We start from the raw sequence: 22,227 nt of genomic DNA, 5'->3' as shown, positions 1-22,227 counted from the left end.
AGACATTTGGTGACAGGGGCAGACAGAATTTACCAGAAAGGGGTTTTATTAAGATCCCTGAGTCCCAGGATTCTTGAGCTTGGCATGTTTCCTAAACTTCCCCTGAACACCTTCAAGCCAGCAGGATGGAGTGGTGTCGCTTTTTCTGGTTCAGAGGAGTCGGTAACACAAGCAGAAGCCCAGTTCCAAAGAAGGGAAGGAGAGGCGGGATGCAGGTGTTGTTGGAAGAGCACTCAGCCACGCCCACCTGCAAGTTTGAATAGCCAGTCTCTCCCAGTCGCTCTGGATTTCTGGGGGTGAATCTCCTTTTCCAAGAGGCAAAAACAACCTTTGTATCCTCTCCCAAAGTCTTCCAGCTAGGCAGTGCCCCACACCTGTAATACCAGTGACTCGGGAGGCTGAGGCAGGAGGATGGTAAGTTCCAGGCCAATCTGGGCAATATTTCACAAGACTGTCTCAAAATAAAAAATATAAAGGGCTGAGGATGTAGCTCTTTGTGGAGCTCCCTAATGCTGGGGAAAAAATCCCCAATGATGGAGGGGAAAAAAAAGCCTTGCAAAGGATCCCTCCACCACTGCTCATAGGGATGGGGTAAGAACAGTCAGGAGCTTTTCCCCCAATCCAAGCCACAGGGCTCCTTACTCTGGGGAGAACTTGCAGATTCCTGGGGCGTCTGAGCAGCTTCATCCTGACTGGTCACAGAAACCCAGGGTTTCCCTGGGAGCTGCTGAACTTTACCTGCGGGCTCCCGGGTGGCTGCTTTGTCTAGTGGGTTTAATCGCTGCCTTCAGATCACACCTGACACGCTGTGGGCTGCCTGCCTGAGACTCAGGCATGTTTCTGCCCCATGATCAACATTCACTGTGGATTCCAAACACAGGTAGCTCGGATCATGCTGATCTGGGTGGGATCATGGGCTGGGGTGTAGGAATTATATCCCTCCAGAGATGGGTAGAGGCAGTGGATCCTTCCCAGGGGCTGAGAGTTGGGAGCAGGTCAGAACCCAAGTGCTTCCTAGATCTCTTGCTTCATCCCTTAACATGTCATTGGAGGAAAAGCATCAGGATCAGGGTGATCACTGAATGAATATCTCCACTGGGACACTTAAGATCGGGAAAGGGAAAGCCATTAATTGTGCTGGGAAACACACATACACAGGCCATATACAGGGCAGTCCCGGGAACGATGCTAGATCATCCCTCCTCAGTGAGGAAACAGGTCAAATAGCAGGAGAACACAGCTGACACCGTTACTCACTAATTTCTCACTCCCCCTTATGTGACTACTGAATAAAAGCATAAACTTCACATCAGAACAGGCAACACTGTCCACTTCTGGTGAGGATGCTGAACTGGCAGCCCATAAAACTAGGAATGTTTTGTCTCCCTCAGGCTGTTCTCCTTGGTACAGTAAGTTCTGTCCTTTTGGTCTGTGCTCAAATCAAAAGAAAATCCTGCTGATTGTCTTTGTTACATGGGAACAGTCAGGACCTCAGGGTGGGAACACAGGTTTTTCAATTAATTATTAAAAAGTTGCTCACAGGAGGTAAAGCAGTGGGGAGTTCCTCCTATGTGGAAAAGTGTGCAGGAGTGTGGCACAAAGGACCAGGTAGCTGGGCATAGTGGGGCCTGTAATCCCAGCAGCTCAGGAGGCTGAGACAGAAGGATCTAGAGTTCAAAACCAGCTTCAGCAACTAGTGAGTCCCTAAACAACTCAGTGGGACCCTTCTCTAAATAAAATACAGAAGGGGATGGGGATGTGGTTCAGTGGTTAAGCACCCCTGGGTTAAATCCCGACCAAAAAAAAGAAACCGATACATGAAGGTGATTCTGCAATTCCATAATTTACCAGCAGGTGGCAGCACCTCTCCAGCAATGACCACATCTGTACATCACTCATGGAGTAAGAGTTTTGTTCTTTTTAAAAGATTAGATCAATATATTTCCAGTAATAAATTTCCACTCCTACACTTTTTCTTATAGAGATACTACTCTTTTTTCTTTGTACAGTGTTAGGTCTATAGTAAACATTTTTGGTTGATCAATTGGTTGAAGATAACTCAGATTTGCCTGAGGCATGAAAAGTTCAGGGTGAGAGTAGGAGGAAATGAACTAGGGATTGGTGAATGTGCATGGAAAATCACTGGTGTGATTTTTAATTCATGTTAAAATTGAATGGTACTAAGAGGTGGGACCTTTAAGAGGTGATTAAGGCATGAGGGCTCTGTCCTCTTGAATAGATTAATGTGGTCATTTCAGGAGCAGGTTACTGTGGCAACAGCTTCCTTATAAAAGGGTGAGTTGGGCCCCCTCTTGCTCTTCCCTGTCCTCCCTGGCCTTTTGCTATAGGATGGTGTGATGAGAAGGAGTTTGCTAGATGCCAGCAGCACCTGAATATTGGACTTCCCAGTATTCTCATGGTAAAACAGTCAATAAATTTCTGTTGCTTATAAATTATCAAGTTTCAGGTATTGCTATAAAATGAACTTAGACAAGTGTTCTCCTTTCCAGTTAATACTTTGCCCAGGAAAATCAAATACATTTGAAAATTTCCAAAAGGTCTCTTTCCAAGAGCAAGCCATTATTAATTAAATTCTTTCAAAAACAAACAAAAAGTCAGGGATGATGGCATATGTCTGTAATCCCAGTGACTCAGGAGGTTGAGGCAGGAGAATCACAAGTTTGAGGCCAGCCTCAGCAACTTAGGGAGACCCTCCGTTAAAATAAAAAATACAAAGGTCTGGGGATGTGACTCAGAGGTAAAGCATCCCTGGGTTCATTTTCTAGTATTACAAAAATAAACAAATAAAATAAAAACGAAAGCAGCAATCTTGGTTTTATAAATCTTTCTCCTCATTTCAAGTTCATTCTACATATATATTAGGTAGTCAAGTTCCAGATTTATGCAGATTTATACATATTTAAAAAGCTTTTACATTTACACTCAGATGCATTAATTCCAAAATGCCCAGAGACCACCTAGATTCTATAGAGTAGCTTAAGTCATCAAAGTCCACCCCCCTAGCTGGGACAGGACCATACGTTTCTCCAGGCAGCCCTGAGCCTAGTGGCAGACATGCATGCATTCTCAGAAAGAGCACCCACAGAACAGGCGTTGAGTCCCCAGAGGCCCGTACCTTCTGCTGGGACTTACCCTGCAGCCACCCTTCCAACCACAGAACATCTTGGTTTTCTGAATAGCAGAAAATCGGCACCTTTAATACCACCAGTGTCTCAGAGCACCCTGAACCAGGCAGAACCTTTCCTAGAGAGACCCACAGACTCAGGCAACTGGCAGCGTGGGCCCAAAAGACAGGTAAGGGACACATCCTAGGGCCCTCGGTTGGCCTCCTGAAGGATGGTGGTCTTCCACGAAAGCTGCAGGTTGGTATTTCAGTTTCACCCTTCGTAAGGTCAAGTCAACCAAGAGCTCCTGGCTTATCACAGGCCCCGGTTCTCTGTGTGCTGGGGTCATGGCCGCATTGCTTCACTGGGTGTCACCTCTGCAGGGAGAAGAGGCAGCAAGGCCACCAAGCTGGGAGGAAGACATCTGTGATCTAATGACCAGCAGGGTCACTATAGCTGCCTCTCTGCAGACCAGTAAATAATGCAGGTGCCTGGGCCACCTTCCACTCCTGAGCTTGATGTGTCATCTGGGAAAGGCTGCAGGTCACTGCTGGCCCCAGCCGGGGCCCAGGAGGGACATGGTAGGATCATACCCCTCCCCCCGGGTGCTGAGGCTGCATGAGGATGACCTCACCTGAGGAGGGGAAGCCGTAGGTCCCACAGCCAGGGCCAACCCCAGGAAAGGGGGTACCGTGGCGAGGTGTGGGGTGTTGTGAGCCCAGAGATGTCCCCAGAGTAGGTGAGGGGCCTTGGCCGGGGATGTTTAGACTGCCTGAAGCAAAGAGTGGGTCGGGAAAACCTGGGGAAAGGGAGTGTGAGATGGGGAGTGAGCTTCACCTTGGCTACTTATTACACATGAGGACCAGGGACAGGGCCACCGTCACAAAGGAATGTGGCGAGCACACAGGGTAGACAGGCCCTCTCCACCCTACACCCTGTACAACAAAAATCACACCCAGCAAGGCCCCTTCCTCACCTCACTGTGACAACCAGGCAACACCCAGCGTGGTCCCACAGACCTGGTGTATCCCAAGGAAAGGGTGTGGGGCATGACTGAGGGACACAGCACCCCTGTCCTCTGAGGCCCAGGCGGAGCGCTGGTGGAGAGGAGCCTGCGAGTCAGTTCTCCCTCTGCCACCCCGCCCAGGAGTGACTTGGGTGGTGGGAGGAGTGCCCATCACTTTGCACCCCGGGGAAGTGCAGAGGAAGCTCCAGGCTGGGTGGCCATGATGTGATAGATGGATTCCCGGAAGCGTTGGTCCCGGCTGAGTCGCTTAGCCACCTCCTTGAGCTCCTCGATGTTGTTGGCTTCCAGCTGGGAGGTCATGAAGGACTGGGAGGGCTTCACTGGGGAGACAGGGCCCGACCGCTGGTGAGGGGCCCTCTCGCCACCAAGGCTCGGCCCTGACCCTACCTCACCCCCTGCCCTCACTCCCAGCCCTACACGCTGCTGAGTCTCCCCGCCCCTGCCTGCCCGCGGGCTTCCATAATCCTGCACGGAAACCAAGGTTTGAGAATTTGCCACAGCTGGCAGAGCCAGGTCCAAGGCCACACTGTCCAGCCCCGGAGCGGGGCCAGTCCTGCTCGCTCCCAACCCTGCCCTCTTCCTGCCTCGTCCCCAGCAGCCTGTGCCCATCCCACCCCACCAGAGCACAGAGCCAGCCACACTCACTGTCGTTCCAAGAGGTGCTGGATCGACGCCTGTGGAAGCGGCAGCTCTTGATGCGGCGAGTGGCCGCCTTGTGGATGTACACGGAGTTCTTCATGATGACCGGCATCTTGGCCTCCAGCTCTGCGTTCCGGATGCACTCCTCAAAGAACCCTGTGGGCAGGGCCAGTTGGACTGCGTCCTTCCCTCTGGCCCTGGCCCTCCCTTCCCAAGGATCCTAATAGGGCTGAGTGGAAAATATGTTGGTCTCACCCCTTAGAGATCACAGTCACCAACCAAGGGGCATCCGTGGTCCCTGAAATCACAGTCTGCTGCCATCTCAGGGGCAGGTCTACTGAGAACACAGCTGAGCTTTTGCAAAGGGGAAGAAACCTCAGACTTCCCCCACACCCTCACTCAGCATCCAGGGACCCAGTGGGCGGGTATCTGGAGAAGAAGCCCCAACAACCATGGCCTTAGGTACGCTAGGCCCTGGGCTCAGGCTGGGCTGAGTCCTCAGAGGGAGGCTTACTTTTCAGATGGCTCACGTCTGCCCGCATCCTCTCCTCCTTCTCCTTATTCCGCACCTTGGAGTTGAGCCCTTGTTCCAGGCTCCTCAAGGCCCCTTCTGCCTCCCGCAGTCGCCTCTCCAGGTCCATGCGGACCTTCACCTCAGCCTAGGGGAGAAGCAAGCCAGAGGGAAGTTGGGTCCTGAGTAGCAATTGCCATATCCCTGAAAGCCTTCCCGCATCACCCCTGGCTCAGTGGGCTCAGATGGAAGTTTCCACATCCTGCCTGGATATCTCTCCCAGGACCTGGGATGGCCAGGGTTTGGTCTGCACTCAGCAGGCATTTATCAGAGATGAAGCAGATTGTCCCCTCTTGGTGGCTTCACACCGTGTACCTGGCCAGCTGTTCAGATTGGCAGAGATGATTTGGGCAGCTCTTCAGTGACATACAAGGCCAGGTGGGCATCTCCAGGTGCAGAGAAGGGCCCCTGAGGACGAGCAGCTCCCAGAGGCCTGAGGCCCGCGTACCTTGAGTTCCCGCTCAGCCTGCTGCTTCTCTGCCGTCAGCTCCTGCAGCGAGTTCTGCAGTGCCTGGGACTGGCTGGAGTAGAACTCCCGCTCCTCCTCCAGGGCCCGGGAGCGCTCCTCATTCTCCTTCATCCTGAGGGGCAGCAGAGGAACTCCCTTGATGCCTTCCCACCAAAGGGGGGGCCGCCCCTCCTTGAGACCTGGCTGAAGAAACCCTGAGCTGCTGGAACTTTCTGGGTCCGGAAGCCCAGGTGACAGGAGGTTGGTATGGTCAGTGGTGGAAGCCCTAGGCTTGGAGGCAGAACACTGGAGTCCCAGGTCCAGGGCTTGCCACTTGTGGGAACTCAGAGAAGTCTTGTAACTCCTCTGAGGCTGCTTCCTCATATGTGGAAGGGGGCTAAAGGAATCCGCTCAGCCAGCCACAGTGCACCGTTCTGAGGACCCAATGACAGTATAAGGTTCAACGCTGTGAGAGACAATGGTCAAGTCAGATTGGGGAGTGTAGTTTCCTCCTCCCATTTGCCTGCTGGGAAACTGAGTCTTAGGCAAAAGGAAGTGAGTGACCCATCTGGCCAGTGCCAGTTAGAACACAACTTCAGGCATCCAGCTTGAGGAAGTCACCAGCCCCCAAGCTGCTCGTTGACTCAGGGGTCTTGGGCCCCTTACCGTTTCTCGGCTAGGAGTTTCTCTGCCAAGAGCTGCTGTATCCGCTCTTCAATCTGCCTTAGGTTGCTCTGGAGACCGCCACTAGCAGGTGGCTGCTCACTCGGATTGGTCAGTGATTGTGGTTGGTTCTTATCCTCCTCCAGCATTTCTAGAGTTTTCTTCTTCTCTATGGATAGTTCCTGGTATAGAGAAGGAAAAGACCAGATTTGGTTCTCCAATATGGCTGTCCTCACCCCCTCTCCAATCCAGGGAGTAACCCCCTCCTCTCTCACTCCTCAAAAGCACACCTGAGATGTCTCATTCTTCTCTTGAGGTAAGAGGCCAAGATCTCCTTTCTCACAAGGCAATATCACTCCTCTATCAGGAGGGTCAGGGAGGAACTCATTGTGGCTTCCGGTACAGGTGGCACCTACTGGAACCTGGTCCTAAGGCCCAAGGGCACCATGACTTTCTGGGGTCCTTGATCTTTAGCAGGTGGGCCGATGTATTGGACTTGTGTGAAAAAACACATAACAGGACCAGCCCAAGAGAAGATTTAGATGGTCTATGCATTCATCAGCTGGGATCCTACACTACACAGAATTTCTGGAGTTGAATTATCCATGGGAACCTGCCATAATGTGAAGCAGGGAAAGAAAAGTAAACACCACAAACAAAACTCCAGCCAGTCAAGAGAGACTAGAAACGCTCGCAACCTTCAAGGCAATTCACAGATTCAGTAAACACATACGGGTCACACTCCATATGCCAGGCTTGCTCCACACGCTGGTCCTGGGGAGGCCATTAAGACAAGGTCTAATGAAGTCCACAGTTTGGAAAACACAGCCTTGAGGATTAATTCCCTCTCAGATGTGCAAAATGCTGTGGGAACTCACAGGTCAGAACAAGAATCAGGGAAAGTTGATGAAGAAGAAGATATTTGAACTGAGTCTTAGAAGTATGAATAGAAGTTCTCTAGGCAGAGAAGAGGTGGGGAAGGTCTACAGTGTAGAAGGAACAGTAGGGCCAAGATATGGAGGAAGAGCTTATCTTTCTGGGGCACATGAGCTCAGAGAATGGAGCAGGTATTGGGGTGTAGGGAGAGGGGTAGAGAAAGAGGGAGCGGGGCCCTCGGGGAGGAGGGGCTGGGGCACTTGCACGCCATGCTAAGGACTTTGCACTTTGTCCTTGACACATGCCATTTCCCCTCCCCTCACAGTTTCTTGTGGTATCAGATGAAGGTGACCTGCTAGCCAATTTCCTTTCATGCTCAATTTCACTCAGGAGCAGCTAAGTGAATGAGCCACAACAAGGATGTGGTGGGTGGCTCCACTGCTCTAATTGATCCTCCCGCAGCAGATAAAGTGGATTTCCTGAGGCCACGGTCATTGCAAGGTCAAGTTGGAATTTGCCCTCTGGGTCTGGGGAAAAAAACAGTTCCTGCTTTGGGCTCCTGCACTGGCTGGAGACCCCTTAGATCAGTGCCCCTTTCTGCCCATTCCCCTTGCAGAGATACCCTCAAGGAAAAGCTGTTGGAAAAACCAGTATTACATTGCTTAACCAGCCAGTTCAGCTGCTGGGCAACCCCCAGTGGCCCCTTACCTCCAGGGTCTGCTGTAAGGACTCCGTGAGGTGCCTCAGTTCCTTCTTCTCTTGTTCCACACCCTTGAGGCATCTTGCAGTCAGTTCTAGCTCCCTGTGGGGACAGAGGGTTGGGTATGGCAGTGCCCACCTCTCCCAACCTCTGCATACAGAAATGTTTCTGCTGCACCTCCAGCTATGGCTCAGAAGAGCCATTGGATGGCCAGTCCCTCTACAATCCTGGACCCCAAAAGCAGTTGCATGGCCTGGGGCTGGAAGGAGATCCTAGTCAAGTGGAGTTGGAGTCACCTGCTCCAGATGCAAGGGCCTCTGTCAGGTGGGATAAATCTGGGGCAATTCCTAGGGCAAAGGGAAGTAATGGAGACACCAAAGGGCCCAGCCACCCATCCCCAGCTTCCCTGGACGGCACCTGCTTGAACCCACACTTGTGATATGGGATATGGCTAAGGCCCCTCTCTGGAGTGAAGAACTCTGAACAAGCCTTGGTCAGCCCAGGCTTTTACACCAGCTTCCCTTCCTCCTGCTTGGAGTATCTTTCACTTCTGCCCAGTTTCCAAATTCTACTCACCTTTCAAGGCCCAGGGCCATCTAACCTCCATTCAAGTCCATGAAGCTCACACATATACTTTAGTTCCCATGACACAGGAAATCTGCCCTGTGCTTTCTGGCACCTTACTATGTTATTTTGTTAATGTTTTCAACCCCAGGCTGGTTTTTCCAACCATCAGATCATAAGATTTTCAAGGAAGGAAACATTTTTTTTTTTTTTCTATTCTAGTGTCTGGTACAATTCTAGAAGCTAAGTAAGTGCTTGGCTTTTTACTTGATAAGATTCTGAGTTTCTCCCTCCCCAAAATATGCTTCATCAATTTCCTCTTTAAAAAAAAAAATTGTGGTACTAGAGATCAAAACCAGTGGCACTCTACCACTGAGTCATATCCCAGCTCTTTTTATTTTTATTGTGAGACACGGTCTTGCTAAATATAGACTGAGGCTGGGCTTGTGATTCTCCTGCCTCCTGAGTAGCTGGGATTACAGGTGTGCACCACTGTATCTGGCTTTCATTTCCTTTTATAAAGATGTTGCAAGGAAAATTTTTCTGGGCTGATGATCAACAGTGAAGATGATGATGATGATGATGTCTACTATCAACACTTCCCAGAGCAGTAGTCTCCAAACTCCTGGTTAGGGTACATCTGACAGGAGTGTTTTTTATAAATATAGCTCTGGGGGCGCTACCTTCATGAGATCATAATGATCATAATGTGCAAGTATATTTGTAAACGATACATGAGACTAACAATCTCAAGTGACATCATTAGCCAAGGACTGTGTAGAAGAGACAGAAGATGTTGGGGGTCTTGGTTAATAGCCACCCATAGGCTGGGCCAGCTTGTCCCTGAGAGCTGGAGTAGGGGGCATTTGTGGAGGCCAGAGGAAGGCCTACCTGCCCTCGCCCATGCCTCCTGCTCAGTTCACACCATTGCAAGAGGTCATAGCAATGGGCAATAGAAGCATCTAGAGCATCCTCCAGGCCTTGGGTGTGCATGGGGAAGGCCTGGAGCATGGGGAAGAGAAACCCGACCAAGTCACCAGTGGTGTCTCCTGTGTGGAGGCCTCTCCAGGCTGGGCCAAACATGGCTCTGCCTGCCCTAAGTCAGGGCCACCCCTCCCCAGGTCCCTTCTGGGCACCACCACCACCTCTTGATCTGCTCCTGCTCCACTCTCAGCTCCTGTACCACCTCCTCAAACTGCTGCTTCTCGGCTTCCAGCACCTGGTTCAGACGCTCAAGCTCCTGAGGAGAACCAGAGAGGAGGAGAAGAGTTACAGAGGGCAAAGGGCCTGAGGTCGGGAGCCCCACCCTCACCCAGGGGGCCTTCTGGAATTTAACTCATCTGGGACATAGGCTGCATTGGGCTTGTAATTAAGTCCTGAGGCACCCTGTCCCCACCCACTCAATGACACATAGTCCCAACCACCCCAAAATCTTTGGTTAACTTGGCCCATGAAAAGTTAGCAAGCTGAATGTGGGGTTTGGAAACGAATCCAGAGTGTGTCCTGTGGGTGGATACGATTATAATTTTGGATGTCTGCTCTGTGGAGACAGCTCCAGTCATGGACACCCTAAGGTGAGGTGGCTGGTCCTCAAGCCAGAGGGAAAAGTGGGGAGTACGTTATTTCCATTTCTATGAGTATGTGAGTTAGAAGTGACATAGAAAAGTCATTCCAAACCCCAAAGTCAGAGAATTAGGACTCTTTTTTTCTTGAGGCATCTGAGCCAGGTGACTACAGCTTCCCTCTGCTTAGTCCCAAGTGCTAGGAAGCCAGACTGCCCAGGACAGACACCAGGGGACCAGACAAGCCCCTTCAGGAAAGTCCGCAAGCCTGAGTGTTTACCCAGCAACCAGGGGCCCTCCAGGGATCCTGTCTTTCTGGGGCCCAATGGCAGGTGATATTGGGGGTACACTTTATATGAAGTTTGACTTGAAGAATTTTTGTGACAACTGCTTTGTTCCTCCACGTTTTATAACCTGGGAGGATATTATTTCTACATCTACTTTCTCACCTTCCAGTTCCAAATTACAAGCTCATTTTCACCTGGGGGCTTTGTTCTCAAGTACAAGGGAAACCCTGCAGCGGGTGGGGCTGCCTCCAGGGAGAAGCTGCCCTTGGCTGAGGAGATGCAGAGAAGGAATTAACTAGAGAGGAGAGAGCCTGATTTCAGACGCTTGTCCTCCATTCCTAAACATCTTACATAGAGTTGCTATTTCTTTCCCACCTAATCATTGTTGGCACTTCAGGTGAGGATCACGGGTTGCCAACTGACCTCAGTTTGCCAAATGCCATCTTCACCTGGGCTGCTCACTGGATTCTGATGCTCCTCCTGGACACATGCATGGCCACAGCGTACCTGCTATAGTTGGGTGGGCCCACAGGACTGGCTAAGGCCAATGGAGAGTGAGCAGAAGTGTGTCACTTCCAGGCAGATGCCTGTAAGGGACAGTGCATGATGTGCTGTGTTCTCCTCCCCCTGGCACTTGGTGTCACTGCAAATGGTTGGGGCTCCCTTAACCTGGGTCCTTAGGAGTGAGGACATTTGGAGCAGAGCCTCCAGTTGACCCACACAGCTGAGTGAGAAATATGGATGTGCTGTCAAAGGCTGCTGTACATAGACTCCATGTAAATAAATTAAATTTTTATTCATGTAGACCCCTTTTTTAATAAAAGTAAAGTTCAGAGCTTCAAAGAAGTTTAACACCTCCCCCCTTATTTTAATACATCCTCAGTAGTGACACATAATATGGCCCTCAATGAAAAACCTCTCTGGCCTCAGATGTGACAAACTGACTGATTCCCTCTCTGATGGCCTCTGCCTGCAATGGAAGAGCTGTTAGAGACTTGGGGAGATTTCAAGATAGGGGGAAAAAAAATCACAAGGGCACCTGGCTCTTACAGGCCCCAAAGTTTCTGCTGCTTCAAAAATGATCACCCAGCTGGGTGCAGTGGTGCAGGCCTGTAACCCCAGTGGCTCGGGAGGCTGAGGCAGGAGGCTCGAGTTCAAAGCCAGCCTCAGCAACTTAGCAAAACCCTGTCTCTAAATGAAATATAAAAAGGGCTGGGGATGTGGCTCAGTGGGTAAGTGCCCCTGCATTCAATCCCCGGTTTCCAAAAAAAAAAAAAAAAAAAAAAAATCATCCAGGACCCAGTTGGAAGACCCCACCCTACAACCTCACCCTTCTCCCTCCCTGGAAAGTCCCTTTCTTTAAAACTCAACTTGCAAATATTTCCCTTTACTTCATATTATACAGGGGTATCTTCATGTAGTTGAGAATGGGGAGGGTGAATGAGTAAAGCCTATTCCTCCCTCCCTAGCACTCAGGTGCCTCGCGATGCCAACGGGCCCAGCTATGCCTCCGAACAGCAGAAGGTGGACTAATCCACCAGAAATCAACATGGCAAGAGGATCATTTGAACCCTCAGGGTCAAAACAACTTTAAAGGAAATTCAGTCTTCATCAGATGGCTAAATCTCCTGCTTGGTTTTCCTGCCAAGGGTTGGTCCAACCTCCACTTGAGTGGCTCTCGTGACAGGAAATTTTCCCCTTTTAAAAGAGCCCACTTCACCTTTTTTTTTTTTTTTTGGTACCAAGATTTGAACCCAGGGGCACTTAACCACTAAGCCACATCCCCAACCTTTTTTGCATTTTATTTAGAGACAGGGTCTCACTGAGTTGCTTAGGGCCTTGCTAAGTTGCTGAGGCTGGCTTTGAACTCTCTATCCTCCTGCTTCAGCCTCCTGAGCTACTGGGATTACAGACTGATTAAAAGTCTTTCCTTACAAACTTGACCCCGTCGAGCTCAGTGCTGTCACTCTCTGATAGTCACAAATATAAGTGCATTGATGAATGATAGATTTTGTTGAAATCTTGGTAGGACCCCAGTGAGAGTTACCTCTCATTTAAACAGCAAAACTTCCTCTCCAAAACCCCTTAAGCCATCTCTGTTCTTTACCCAAACTTTCCCTCCCGTCAGCAGCTGCTGTGCCCCTGACCTTTCTCTGTCTCAGTCACATCCTCCTCTGCAGCCTCTTTCCTCAGCTATGAACCTGTGGATCCCAGTCCACAAGATAAGAGCTAGCAGGCAGTCTCTTGCCAACAGAATAAGGCCTAGGGGATGGTCCCTTGAAAAAGCCAAGGGCAGCAGCTTATGCCTGACCATTTCACATTGCTCCAGTATACCTAGAAAAGGGGACAGGCCATTTCACCCACCAGTTCCATTTGAGTCAAAATTTGTCTCCCTCCCAACTTCCTTCAAATGGGTCTGACTTCTCACCCCCTCAGGGCCATAGAACAAGACTCGTTTCTTTTCCCTTCAAGTATTTAAAAGAGCTATTATGTTCCCAAGTCTCCTCTCCTCAAGCCAAACAATTCCTCTTCGGTATGCTTCATAGGACATGATTTCTAGTCCTCCACAGAACTAATTATACTCTTGGACAGAATGCCATGACATAGGCTCCTAATTAGGAAGTCTTAATACAGTAAAGATGCTTTGCAAATAATTTACAGGCTCAATGGGACTCCAGTAAAAATTCCAGTGAAGTTTAACCTTCTATTTCTATTCGTCCATGCTATACATATATACTGAGTGCTTAGTGTGTGTCAAATACCTGCCAGGCTGTGCACTGAGGATAAGAAGATGTTCACATGGGACTTACAGTGTCATATAGCTATTAATAAAATTAGACCAAGATTTTAAAGTAAATGCAGAATCAAGTATTACTAAAATAATCAGACACATTAAAGTAGCATTACAGACCAAAAGACATGGTACGCAGGACTGGGACCCAGTTCTATGGAAGGCTGTCCTAGGTGGGGGGAGGTCAGGGGAGAGGAAGCTCAGGTGATTCTTGAGCTGACTGACAAAGGTGAATAAATAGGAGACAGAAGAAAGAGCATTCCAGGCAGAAGGAATGGTACGTGAAAAGACCCTGTGGGCAAGACAGGCCCCGAGTGAGAGTGAACCCAGTGGAAAGAGGCTGGAGGGGCTGACAGAACCTAGACTCTGCAGGACCTCGGACTACACTGAGGATTTTGGTTTTTCTTGCTGAGGAAGAAGAAGCAATGAAGGGTTTGAGCAGGAAGTAGGAGAAGATGGTGCGTAATACGAACTAATTTCCACTTTAAACAGTGATTTTATTTTGGCTGCGACATGGAGGAAAGGGATGAAGATGGTCCAGAAAGAGTTTAAGGAGCCCCGGTGGGAGCCCAGTGCACTAGTCCAAGCCAGACCTAATAACAGTGTGAACCACATCTCAGCAGTGAGAGGAAACGTGGCCCGGGGGCTTCCAGACCCAGGGGAGACAAACACTAGTAGAACTTGGGAGGGAGGTGGAAAAGGGTGGAGGGAGGGAGGACAGGGTGAAGCATGGTAACAAGTGTCTGACCTGCACAAACCATTAATTGTTGTGCATTCCCTGAGATAGGAAATACAAGAAGCCCACCAGCTCTGCTGGGGAAGATCATGAATTTGGTCTTAGACACGCTGTGTTTGTGGTATCTTTGGACATCTGTCTGGAGATGTGAAATTAATGGCTGAATAGAAGGGGATGGAACTCAACAGAGAGAAGGGGCTAGAGGTGTCAACTTAGGGCACAAAAACATTAGGGAGTGTGGACTGAACTGCCTTAAGATCTAGTGCAGAGAGAAGGGAGGAACAGGCAGCATCCTCTGAGATCAGGCCTCCTAGGGTGATGCAAGGATTGTATGAACTCATGCAGGCAGATTACTTGCAATGTAGTACTTGTTTAATAAATTTCATTAGAATTATACATTCAAACTGTGTAGTATCTTTTTAAGAGTAGACAGCAACTTGCCAGGAGCTGTGGTGCATACCTGTGAGCCCAGCTCCTTGGGAGGCTGAGACAGGAGGATTGCAAATTTGAGACCAGTCTGGGTAATTATAGAGCTCCTGACTCAAAAATAATGAAAAATTAAAAGGGGCTTGGGCTGGGGATGTAGCTCCATGGTAAAGCATCCTGGGTTCAATCCTCAGTACTGAAAAAACGGGGAAAAAAATGAAAGGACAGGTACTCAAAAGAACAGAAAGGGAACTTCAAACACAGAGATGTTCATACAGGATAATAATGCCTAACATTTCCCATGAAATTACTGCTCTAAGTACATTACATGCATTAAGTCATTTAATACTCATAACAACTTTACAAGCAGGAGTATTATTATTCTCACTTTATAGATGGGAAAAAACACAAGGTACAATTTAAATTACCTAACTTGTTCAAAGTCATACAGCTAGTAAAAGATGAAGGAGGGACTCAAATAGAGAGAGCAAGAGAAAGCAAAATGGAAATGTCCATACACCGCTGATGGGAATATAAATTGGTACTCATTTTCTGGAAAGCATTTGACAACATGCACCAATATTCTTTAAAGTTCTTGTGCTTTTGCTTAGTAATTTTACTTATTGTAATCTCTCCTAAGGAAATAATTAGAAAAGAAAAACGAGATCTATGTATAAGGATTCGTTGTGACATAATTTATAATTGTGAAAACAACCTAAAATGTTCAAGATTAGGAGATATGAAACATCATATATGATAAATCAGTAGAGCCATTAAAATTGATGTTTTCAAGGAATGTTAAATGGCATGACAAAAGTATAAAATTAATGAAGATATGACAGGAATAATGAAAAAGTAGACCATAAACTGAATATCTGACATGCTTTAATTATATTTAAAATATAGGAATAATACATATGGCAGGGAGTGCTGCTCAATGGTACAGCCCATGTTTAGCATGCACAAGACCCCGGGTTCAATCCTTTCACCACAAAAAGAAGTAGAAGAAGAAAAATAAGGAAGAGGAAAGGTAGAAGAGAAGAGGAGGAGAGGAATGAGAAGAAGACATAGTAGAAAATAGACAAATGGGAAACACTAAAAGTTGACATAATTATCCATTGATTGTGGGACCAAGGATAAATTCATGTTTTCCAAGTTTTCTATGAAGAGCATGATTTCCATCACTAAGGAAGAAACTATATGTACTGTTAAAGAGGAAAAAGAAAGAGAACTGAGTACTTCCAGTTTCCGGTCCAGAATGTAAGGAACTTAGAAGTTGCTACTCCTCTAATACATAAAAAGATAAAATGAAAAATCAGTCACTCTTCTTAGATCTTTCAGAGGAATGATGTCATACAGTGAACTACTAGATCCAAAATTGGAGAACCAAGTGGATATAGAACACTACAGAATAGAGCAGAAACACATCAACGAAAACCTCAGTGGGAACCAATACAGAGGTAGAAAACCTGAACTGTAGCTGATGACTTGCTGAAGGCTTCCTATGACAAGCCCATCATGCTCCAGACTTAGGGCTCCCTACACACTTTCATGAGTTTTATCTCCAAGAACTCTACCAGATTTTACAGGGAATATTAGAGAAAAATATTATGATGCTTCCAGCAAGGGAAATGTTGAACTACAACAAAGCATTCTATTCACCTTTTTTAAGAGGTGAAATTGATTTTAATAATATATTTTAAATTAATATAGCAAAAAAAAATATTCTATTCTTCTTAAGTCCGGTGCCCAAGGGGAAATGATTTTTCTAGAGCCTAACCTGCTGGAATTTCATCAGAGCCTCCCAATCCGAAGGAAGAAAATTTCCAGTTCCAGCTCCCTCTCCCCATCTTGTCCCATTTAAGAGGCTGGAGGTACAGGGTAGACCCTGAGAAGCACTTGTGAAGTCCACAATACAGGGCCCAGGCTCACAAAAGGAATGAGACCTAATCACAAGACTATAACAAACACAATTTACCACTGCACCACTAAAAAACTATTTACCACAGTTCCTTTTCCCTCATACACCATGTCTGACATTCAACAAATAATTACAAGTCATACTAAAAGGCAAAACACAGTTGGAAAAGACTAAATAAGAATCAGAACCAGAGCCAGATATAGTAGAAATGTTGGAATTATCAGGTCACTAATTTAAAACAAAAACATCCAAGATTAATATGCTTAGGGCTTTAATGGGCAAAGTAGACATGTAAAAATGGATGTATAAAGTAGAGAGATGGAAATTCTAAAAAAGAATTTTTTAAAAAATGGAAGCGATCAAAAACACTAGGACAGAATAATGAATACTTTGATGAGACCATTAGTAAGCTGGACACAGCTGAGCAAAGAATTTTTGTGCATGAGAGTAGAAATTCCCCAAACAAAAAGCAAAGAGGAAAAGGACTGAAAAAAATAAAAAAACAGAATATCTACAAATTGTGGAGCATCTGCAAAAAGTATAATGTATGTTTAATGGGAACATCAGAAGGGGGAAAAAAAAAAAACAGAAGGAACAGAAGCAATGTTTGAAGAAATAAATACTGAGAATTTCCCCCAAATAATTTTCAGAAACCAAACCACTATTTGAAGAAGGTCAGAGAACAAAAGTGGATAAATGCAAAACAAACAAACAAATCCCATTACATTTGGCATGTCATATTCAAACTTCACAAATCGAAGATAAAGAAAAAATCTTCAAAGAAGCCAGAAAACACAACACACACACACACACACACACACAGACACACACACACACCCCTGACCTACAGAAAAGTAAAAAAGAATAAATATAAGAATACTTTGAACTTCTCAGAAACCACACAAGCAAGGAGAGTGTGGAGTGAAATGTTTAAAGCATTGAGAGAAAAAAGACAAACTTAGAATTCTATCTCCTGAAAAATGATCCTTTAAAAGTGAAGGAAATTTTTTTTTTTTTTTTTTTTTGCGGTACTGGGGATCGAAGGGAAAATTAAAGATCTCAGACAAATGAAAATAGAATTTGTTACCAGTAGATCTACTTTGCAAAAAATGCTAAAAGAAGTTCTCCAGAGAGAAGGGAAATGATACAGGTCAGAAACTCAAAACTATATAAATAAAGAGCATCAGAGATCAAATAGATGAAAATAAAATAAAAACTTCTATTCATTTAAAATTGATCTAACAGGTTTGTCAAAAATAATAATAGCAGTGAAGCACTCAATTATATATGTTTATGTATATATCCCTATGCTTATCTGCACTTATGTGTAAGTAAAATGAATGAAAAAAATGTTAATAAGGGATGGGAGGGAGGAAATAGGAAGAGCACTGTTTGAAAATGGACTCGGGTTAGTTGTAAATGTGTATTGCAAACTCTGGGGTAACCACCAATTTTTTAAAAGTATTATTAGTGTGTTAAGAAAGGAGAAAAATGGAATCATATAAAATGCACAATTAAGCTGGGCATGATGACACATGCCTGTAATCCCAGTGACTTAAGTGGCTGAGACAGGAGGATCACAAGTTTGAGGCAATGTAGTGACAAAAAAAAATGTAGCTCGATAGTAAAACTTCCTCTGGGTCAATCCCCAGTACTGGAAAAAGCAAAAAAGAAACAAAATTAAAACCACAGAAGTAAGAATATACGTGGAAGACAAAGTAGATACAAACAGGGCTGAGAATGTAGCTCAGTGGAAGAGAACTTGCCCAGCATGAGTGAGGCCCGGGGTTTGAGCCCCAGTACTGGGAAAAGAAAAAAGGAACAAATAACAAGTGTAACAAATATCGAATGTCACTTTATATGTCAAAGACCTAAACACAACGACTAAAATATTATCAGAGTGGATTAAAAAAATGTTCAGTTATCTATTGTCCACAAGAATCCACTTTAGTTTGTTCTTTTATTTTGGTGGTGATACTAGGGATTGAATCCAGGGCTTCACACATGCTAGCCAAGTACTCGGTGAGTGAGCTACATCCCCAAAGAAACCCACCTTAAATATAAAAACATATATAGATTACAAGCAAAAGATGGAGAAAGATATACTCATGCTAACATTAATCAAAAAAGAAAGTGGGAATAGCTACATTAATTTCAGATAGAGCAGACTTCTGAAAAAGAAGATGGAAAAGTCATCAAGAATAAAAAGGCGTTACACGGACTGGGGTGTAGCTAAGTGGTAAAGTGCTTGGTGCTTGTCTATCATGCACAAGGCTCTGGATTTGATCCCCAGAAATGCAGGAGTTGGCGGAAGAGGCAAGAGGCATTCTGTAATGATAAAGGGGTCATACTCCATGAATATATAGTAATATTTAATATGCATGTTCCCAAGAACAGAGCATCAAAATACAGTACATGAGAAAAAGACTGATAGAATTGAAAGTGGAAATAGATGGATCCACCATTATAATTAGAGACACCATCTATCATAAATTGGCAGCGGACACAGGTGAAAAATCTGTAAGGACATAGTTCAACTCAACAACTGGATATAATTGGCATCTGTTAGGAACTGAAAGTTGGTGTTCTCTAAAAATTTATATGTTGAATTTTGGTAGCCCCAACCTCCACTGTGTAAATATACGGGCTTTTGGATGTAAGTAGGATTAGAAGAAGTTATGTGGGACTCTCATGATGGGACAAGAGACGCCAGATAGCTAGCTCTTTGTTTTTCCTCTTGTCTGTACAAGAAGAGGGTATATAAGCACACAATGAGGTGGCAGCTACCTACACACTGATAGAAGAGGGCTCAGAATAAAGCATGCCTTGTTGGCATCTAAAACTATGAGAAATAAGCCATAAGATATGCCTTAACAAATTTAAAAGAATAGAAATCATCCAATATCTGCTATTAAGCCACGATGGAATTGCACTAGAAATAAATGACAGGATAGTGAAAAACTAGGCATGGTGATGCACACCCATAGCCCCAGTAGAAGCTGAGGCAGGAGAATCACAAGTTCAAGGCCAGCCTGGGTGACTTAGTGAGACCCTCTCTCAAAACAAAAAATAAAAAGGGATGTGGATGTAGCTCAGTAGTAGGATAATTGCTTAGCATGTGTAAGACCCTGGGATCAATCTAGAGATTGTACTGAAAAACAAATAAATAAGAAATCAATGACATTGAAAATAGGAAATAAATAAAGAAAATCAAGAAAACTAGAATCTGGGTTTTTGAAAAGATCAATAAAATCCATGAGCTGGGCTAATTAAGAAAAAAAAAGAGAAGACTCATATTATCAATATCAGAAGTGGAACTGGAGAAAAGGAGATATCACTGCAGATACCATAGACATTAAAAGGATAATAAAAGGTACTGGGGTTGTAGCTCAGTGAAAAGAGCACTTGCCTATCATGTAAGGCACGGGGTTCAATCCTTATCACTGCATTAAAAATAAATAAATAAATAAAATAAAGGTATGGTGTCCATCTTTATCTAAATTTTTTTTTTTTTTTTTCGGTGCTGGGGATCAAACCCAGGGCCTTGTGCTTGCGAGGTGAGCACTCTACCAAGTGAGCTATCTCCCCAGCCCCTAAATTTTTTTAAAACAATAATAAAAGAACATTATGAGCAACTCTATGGTCACAAATTTGGAAACCTAAATGAATGAACCACTTCCTTGAAAGACACAATCTGTCAAAATTCACACAAGAAGAAACAGACAATCTAAATAGAGCTATGTCTGTTAAAGAAATTGAATCAATAATTAATAACCTTCCAAAACAGAAAACACAAGGCCCAGATGAGTCCTCTAATGAATCTCATCAAACATTTAAGAGAGAAATTACACCGATTCTCCACAATCTCTTCTAGAAGACAGAAGCAGGGGAAATACTTCCTAATACATAAATAATAAAAAAAAAAAACTATCTTTATAAAATAATATGAAGATAGTATAACCCTAGTACCAAAACTCAATGAAGACATGAAAGAAAAAGAAGTACAAAAACCAATATCACTCATGGACATGAATGTAAAGATTCTTGACAAAATATTAGCAAATTGAATCAAACAAGCATAAAAGGAATTATACACCATGTCCAAGTGGTATTTACCCCAAGTATACACAGCTGGTTCAATACTTGAAAATAAATCCATGTAAGCCATCACAACAGGCTAAAGAAGAAAAATCACATGATCATATTAAAATATGCAGAAAAAAATCACTTGACAAAATCCAATGCTTGTTGATGATAAAATCTCTCAGCAAACCAGGAATAGAAGGGATCTTTCTCAACTTGATTAAGAATATCAACAAAAATATATAGCTCAGTTGGTAGACTGCTTGCCTTGCATACACAAGGTCCTGGGTTCAATCCCTGGCCTCAAAAAAAAAAAAAAAAAAAAAGACTGACACCATATTTAATGGTGAGAAGCTAGAAGTATTTCATCTAAGATTAGTAGATCAGTAATAGAGCAAGGATGTTCCCTCTCACTACTGCTTTACAACAATGTTCCATAAGTCCTAGGTAATTGGTAAGACAAGAAAAAAGAAATGGTATGCAGATTGGAAAGAGAATAACTTCATCTTTGTTCACAGATGACATGATTATCTATGTAGGAAATTCAAGAAAATTGACACATGTAAAAATTCCTGGAACTTATAAGCAATTGTAGCAATGTTATGAGGTTAATATACAGGAGTCAATTGCTGCCAGGCACACACCTGTAATCCAGCTACTTGGGAAGCTGAGACAGGGTGATCACAAGTTTTAGGCTAGTCTGGATGATATACTGAGATCCTGTCTCAAAATAAAATAAAAAGTTCTGGGGGTGTAGTGCAGTGGTAGAGGACTTGCCTAGCACATGTGAAGCCTTGGATTCAATCCCCTGTACCAAACAAGCAAAAACAGTCAATTGCTTTCCAAAGTACCAGTAATGAACAAGTGGAATTTGAAATTAAAAACACATTACTATTTATATTAGCATCCCTAAAAATGAAATACTTGTATCTGAAGTTTAAAAATGCACAAGATATATATGGAAAACTACAAAACTCTAATGAAAGATATCAAAGAATGAAGAAATGGAGAGATATTGTATGTTCATGGATAGGAAAACTCGATATTGTCATGATGTCATGTCTTCCCAACCTGATCTATAGATTAGTATCATCCCATCAAAATCCCAGAACAATAACACAGCCACATCAATGCTTATAGCAGCTCAGTTCACAATAGCTAGATTGTGGAACCAACCTAGATGCTCTTCAGCAGATGAATGGATAAAGAAACTGTGGTATATATACATAATGGAATATTATTCAGCCATTAAGAAGAATAATATTATGGCATTTGCAAATAAATGGATGGAATTGGAGAATATCATGCTAAGTGAAATAAGCCAATCCCCAAAAAACCAAAGGCCGAATGTTTTCCCTGATAAGTGGAGAATGATATATAATGGGGGTGGGGGGTGGGGAGGGAGAGAAGAATGAGGGAACTTTAGATTATGTAGAAGGAAATGAGAGGGAGGGGTATAAAAAATGGTGGAATGAGACAGACATCATTACCCTATGAACACGTATGATTACACGAATGGTATGAATCTACATCGTGTACAACCATAAAAACAAAATGATGTACCCCATTTGTATACAACGAATCAAAATGCAGTCTGTAAAAAATTAAAAGATAAATTAAAAAAAAAAAATCCCAGAACAAGATGAGCATGGTGGCACATGCCTGTGGCAGGAGGATCACAAGTTTAAAGACAGTCTCAGCAGCTCAACGAGGTCTTAAGCAGCTCTGTGAGACCCTGTTTCTAAATAAAATACAAAAAAGGGCTGGGGATGTGGTTCAGTGGTTAAGTGCCCCTGAATTCAAACTCC

General features: G+C 44.8%; 1 protein-coding gene across 5 annotated transcripts in view; it reads right to left on the bottom strand.

Annotated features, from left to right (window-relative positions):
• Nucleotides 1–2,806: 2,806 nt before the first annotated feature.
• Plekhd1 (pleckstrin homology and coiled-coil domain containing D1) overlaps nucleotides 2,807–22,227 on the bottom strand; it is a 38,785-nt gene continuing 19,364 nt past the window's right edge. For 2 of the 5 annotated variants that reach the window (XM_047539551.1, XM_047539552.1), the window contains exons 7-13: nucleotides 9,759–9,853; nucleotides 8,058–8,151; nucleotides 6,477–6,655; nucleotides 5,811–5,943; nucleotides 5,306–5,450; nucleotides 4,798–4,947; nucleotides 2,807–4,472 (exon numbers count right to left, since the gene is read on the bottom strand). In XM_047539551.1, coding sequence (XP_047395507.1) covers nucleotides 4,303–4,472; nucleotides 4,798–4,947; nucleotides 5,306–5,450; nucleotides 5,811–5,943; nucleotides 6,477–6,655; nucleotides 8,058–8,151; nucleotides 9,759–9,853 — 966 coding nt within the window. In that variant the 3' untranslated portion in view covers nucleotides 2,807–4,302. Of the gene's footprint in view, nucleotides 4,473–4,797; nucleotides 4,948–5,046; nucleotides 5,090–5,305; nucleotides 5,451–5,810; nucleotides 5,944–6,476; nucleotides 6,656–8,057; nucleotides 8,152–9,758; nucleotides 9,854–22,227 lie in introns of those variants that run through there. The other 3 variants (XR_007107049.1, XR_007107050.1, XM_047539553.1) reach the window with 3 other exon arrangements.

Source organism: Sciurus carolinensis, chromosome 2 (genome assembly GCF_902686445.1).
Source record: "Sciurus carolinensis chromosome 2, mSciCar1.2, whole genome shotgun sequence".
NCBI classification, from domain to species: Eukaryota; Metazoa; Chordata; class Mammalia; order Rodentia; family Sciuridae; genus Sciurus; species Sciurus carolinensis.
The sequence above is the reverse complement of the archived record's forward strand: the minus strand, read 5'-3'. Positions and strand labels throughout refer to the sequence as shown.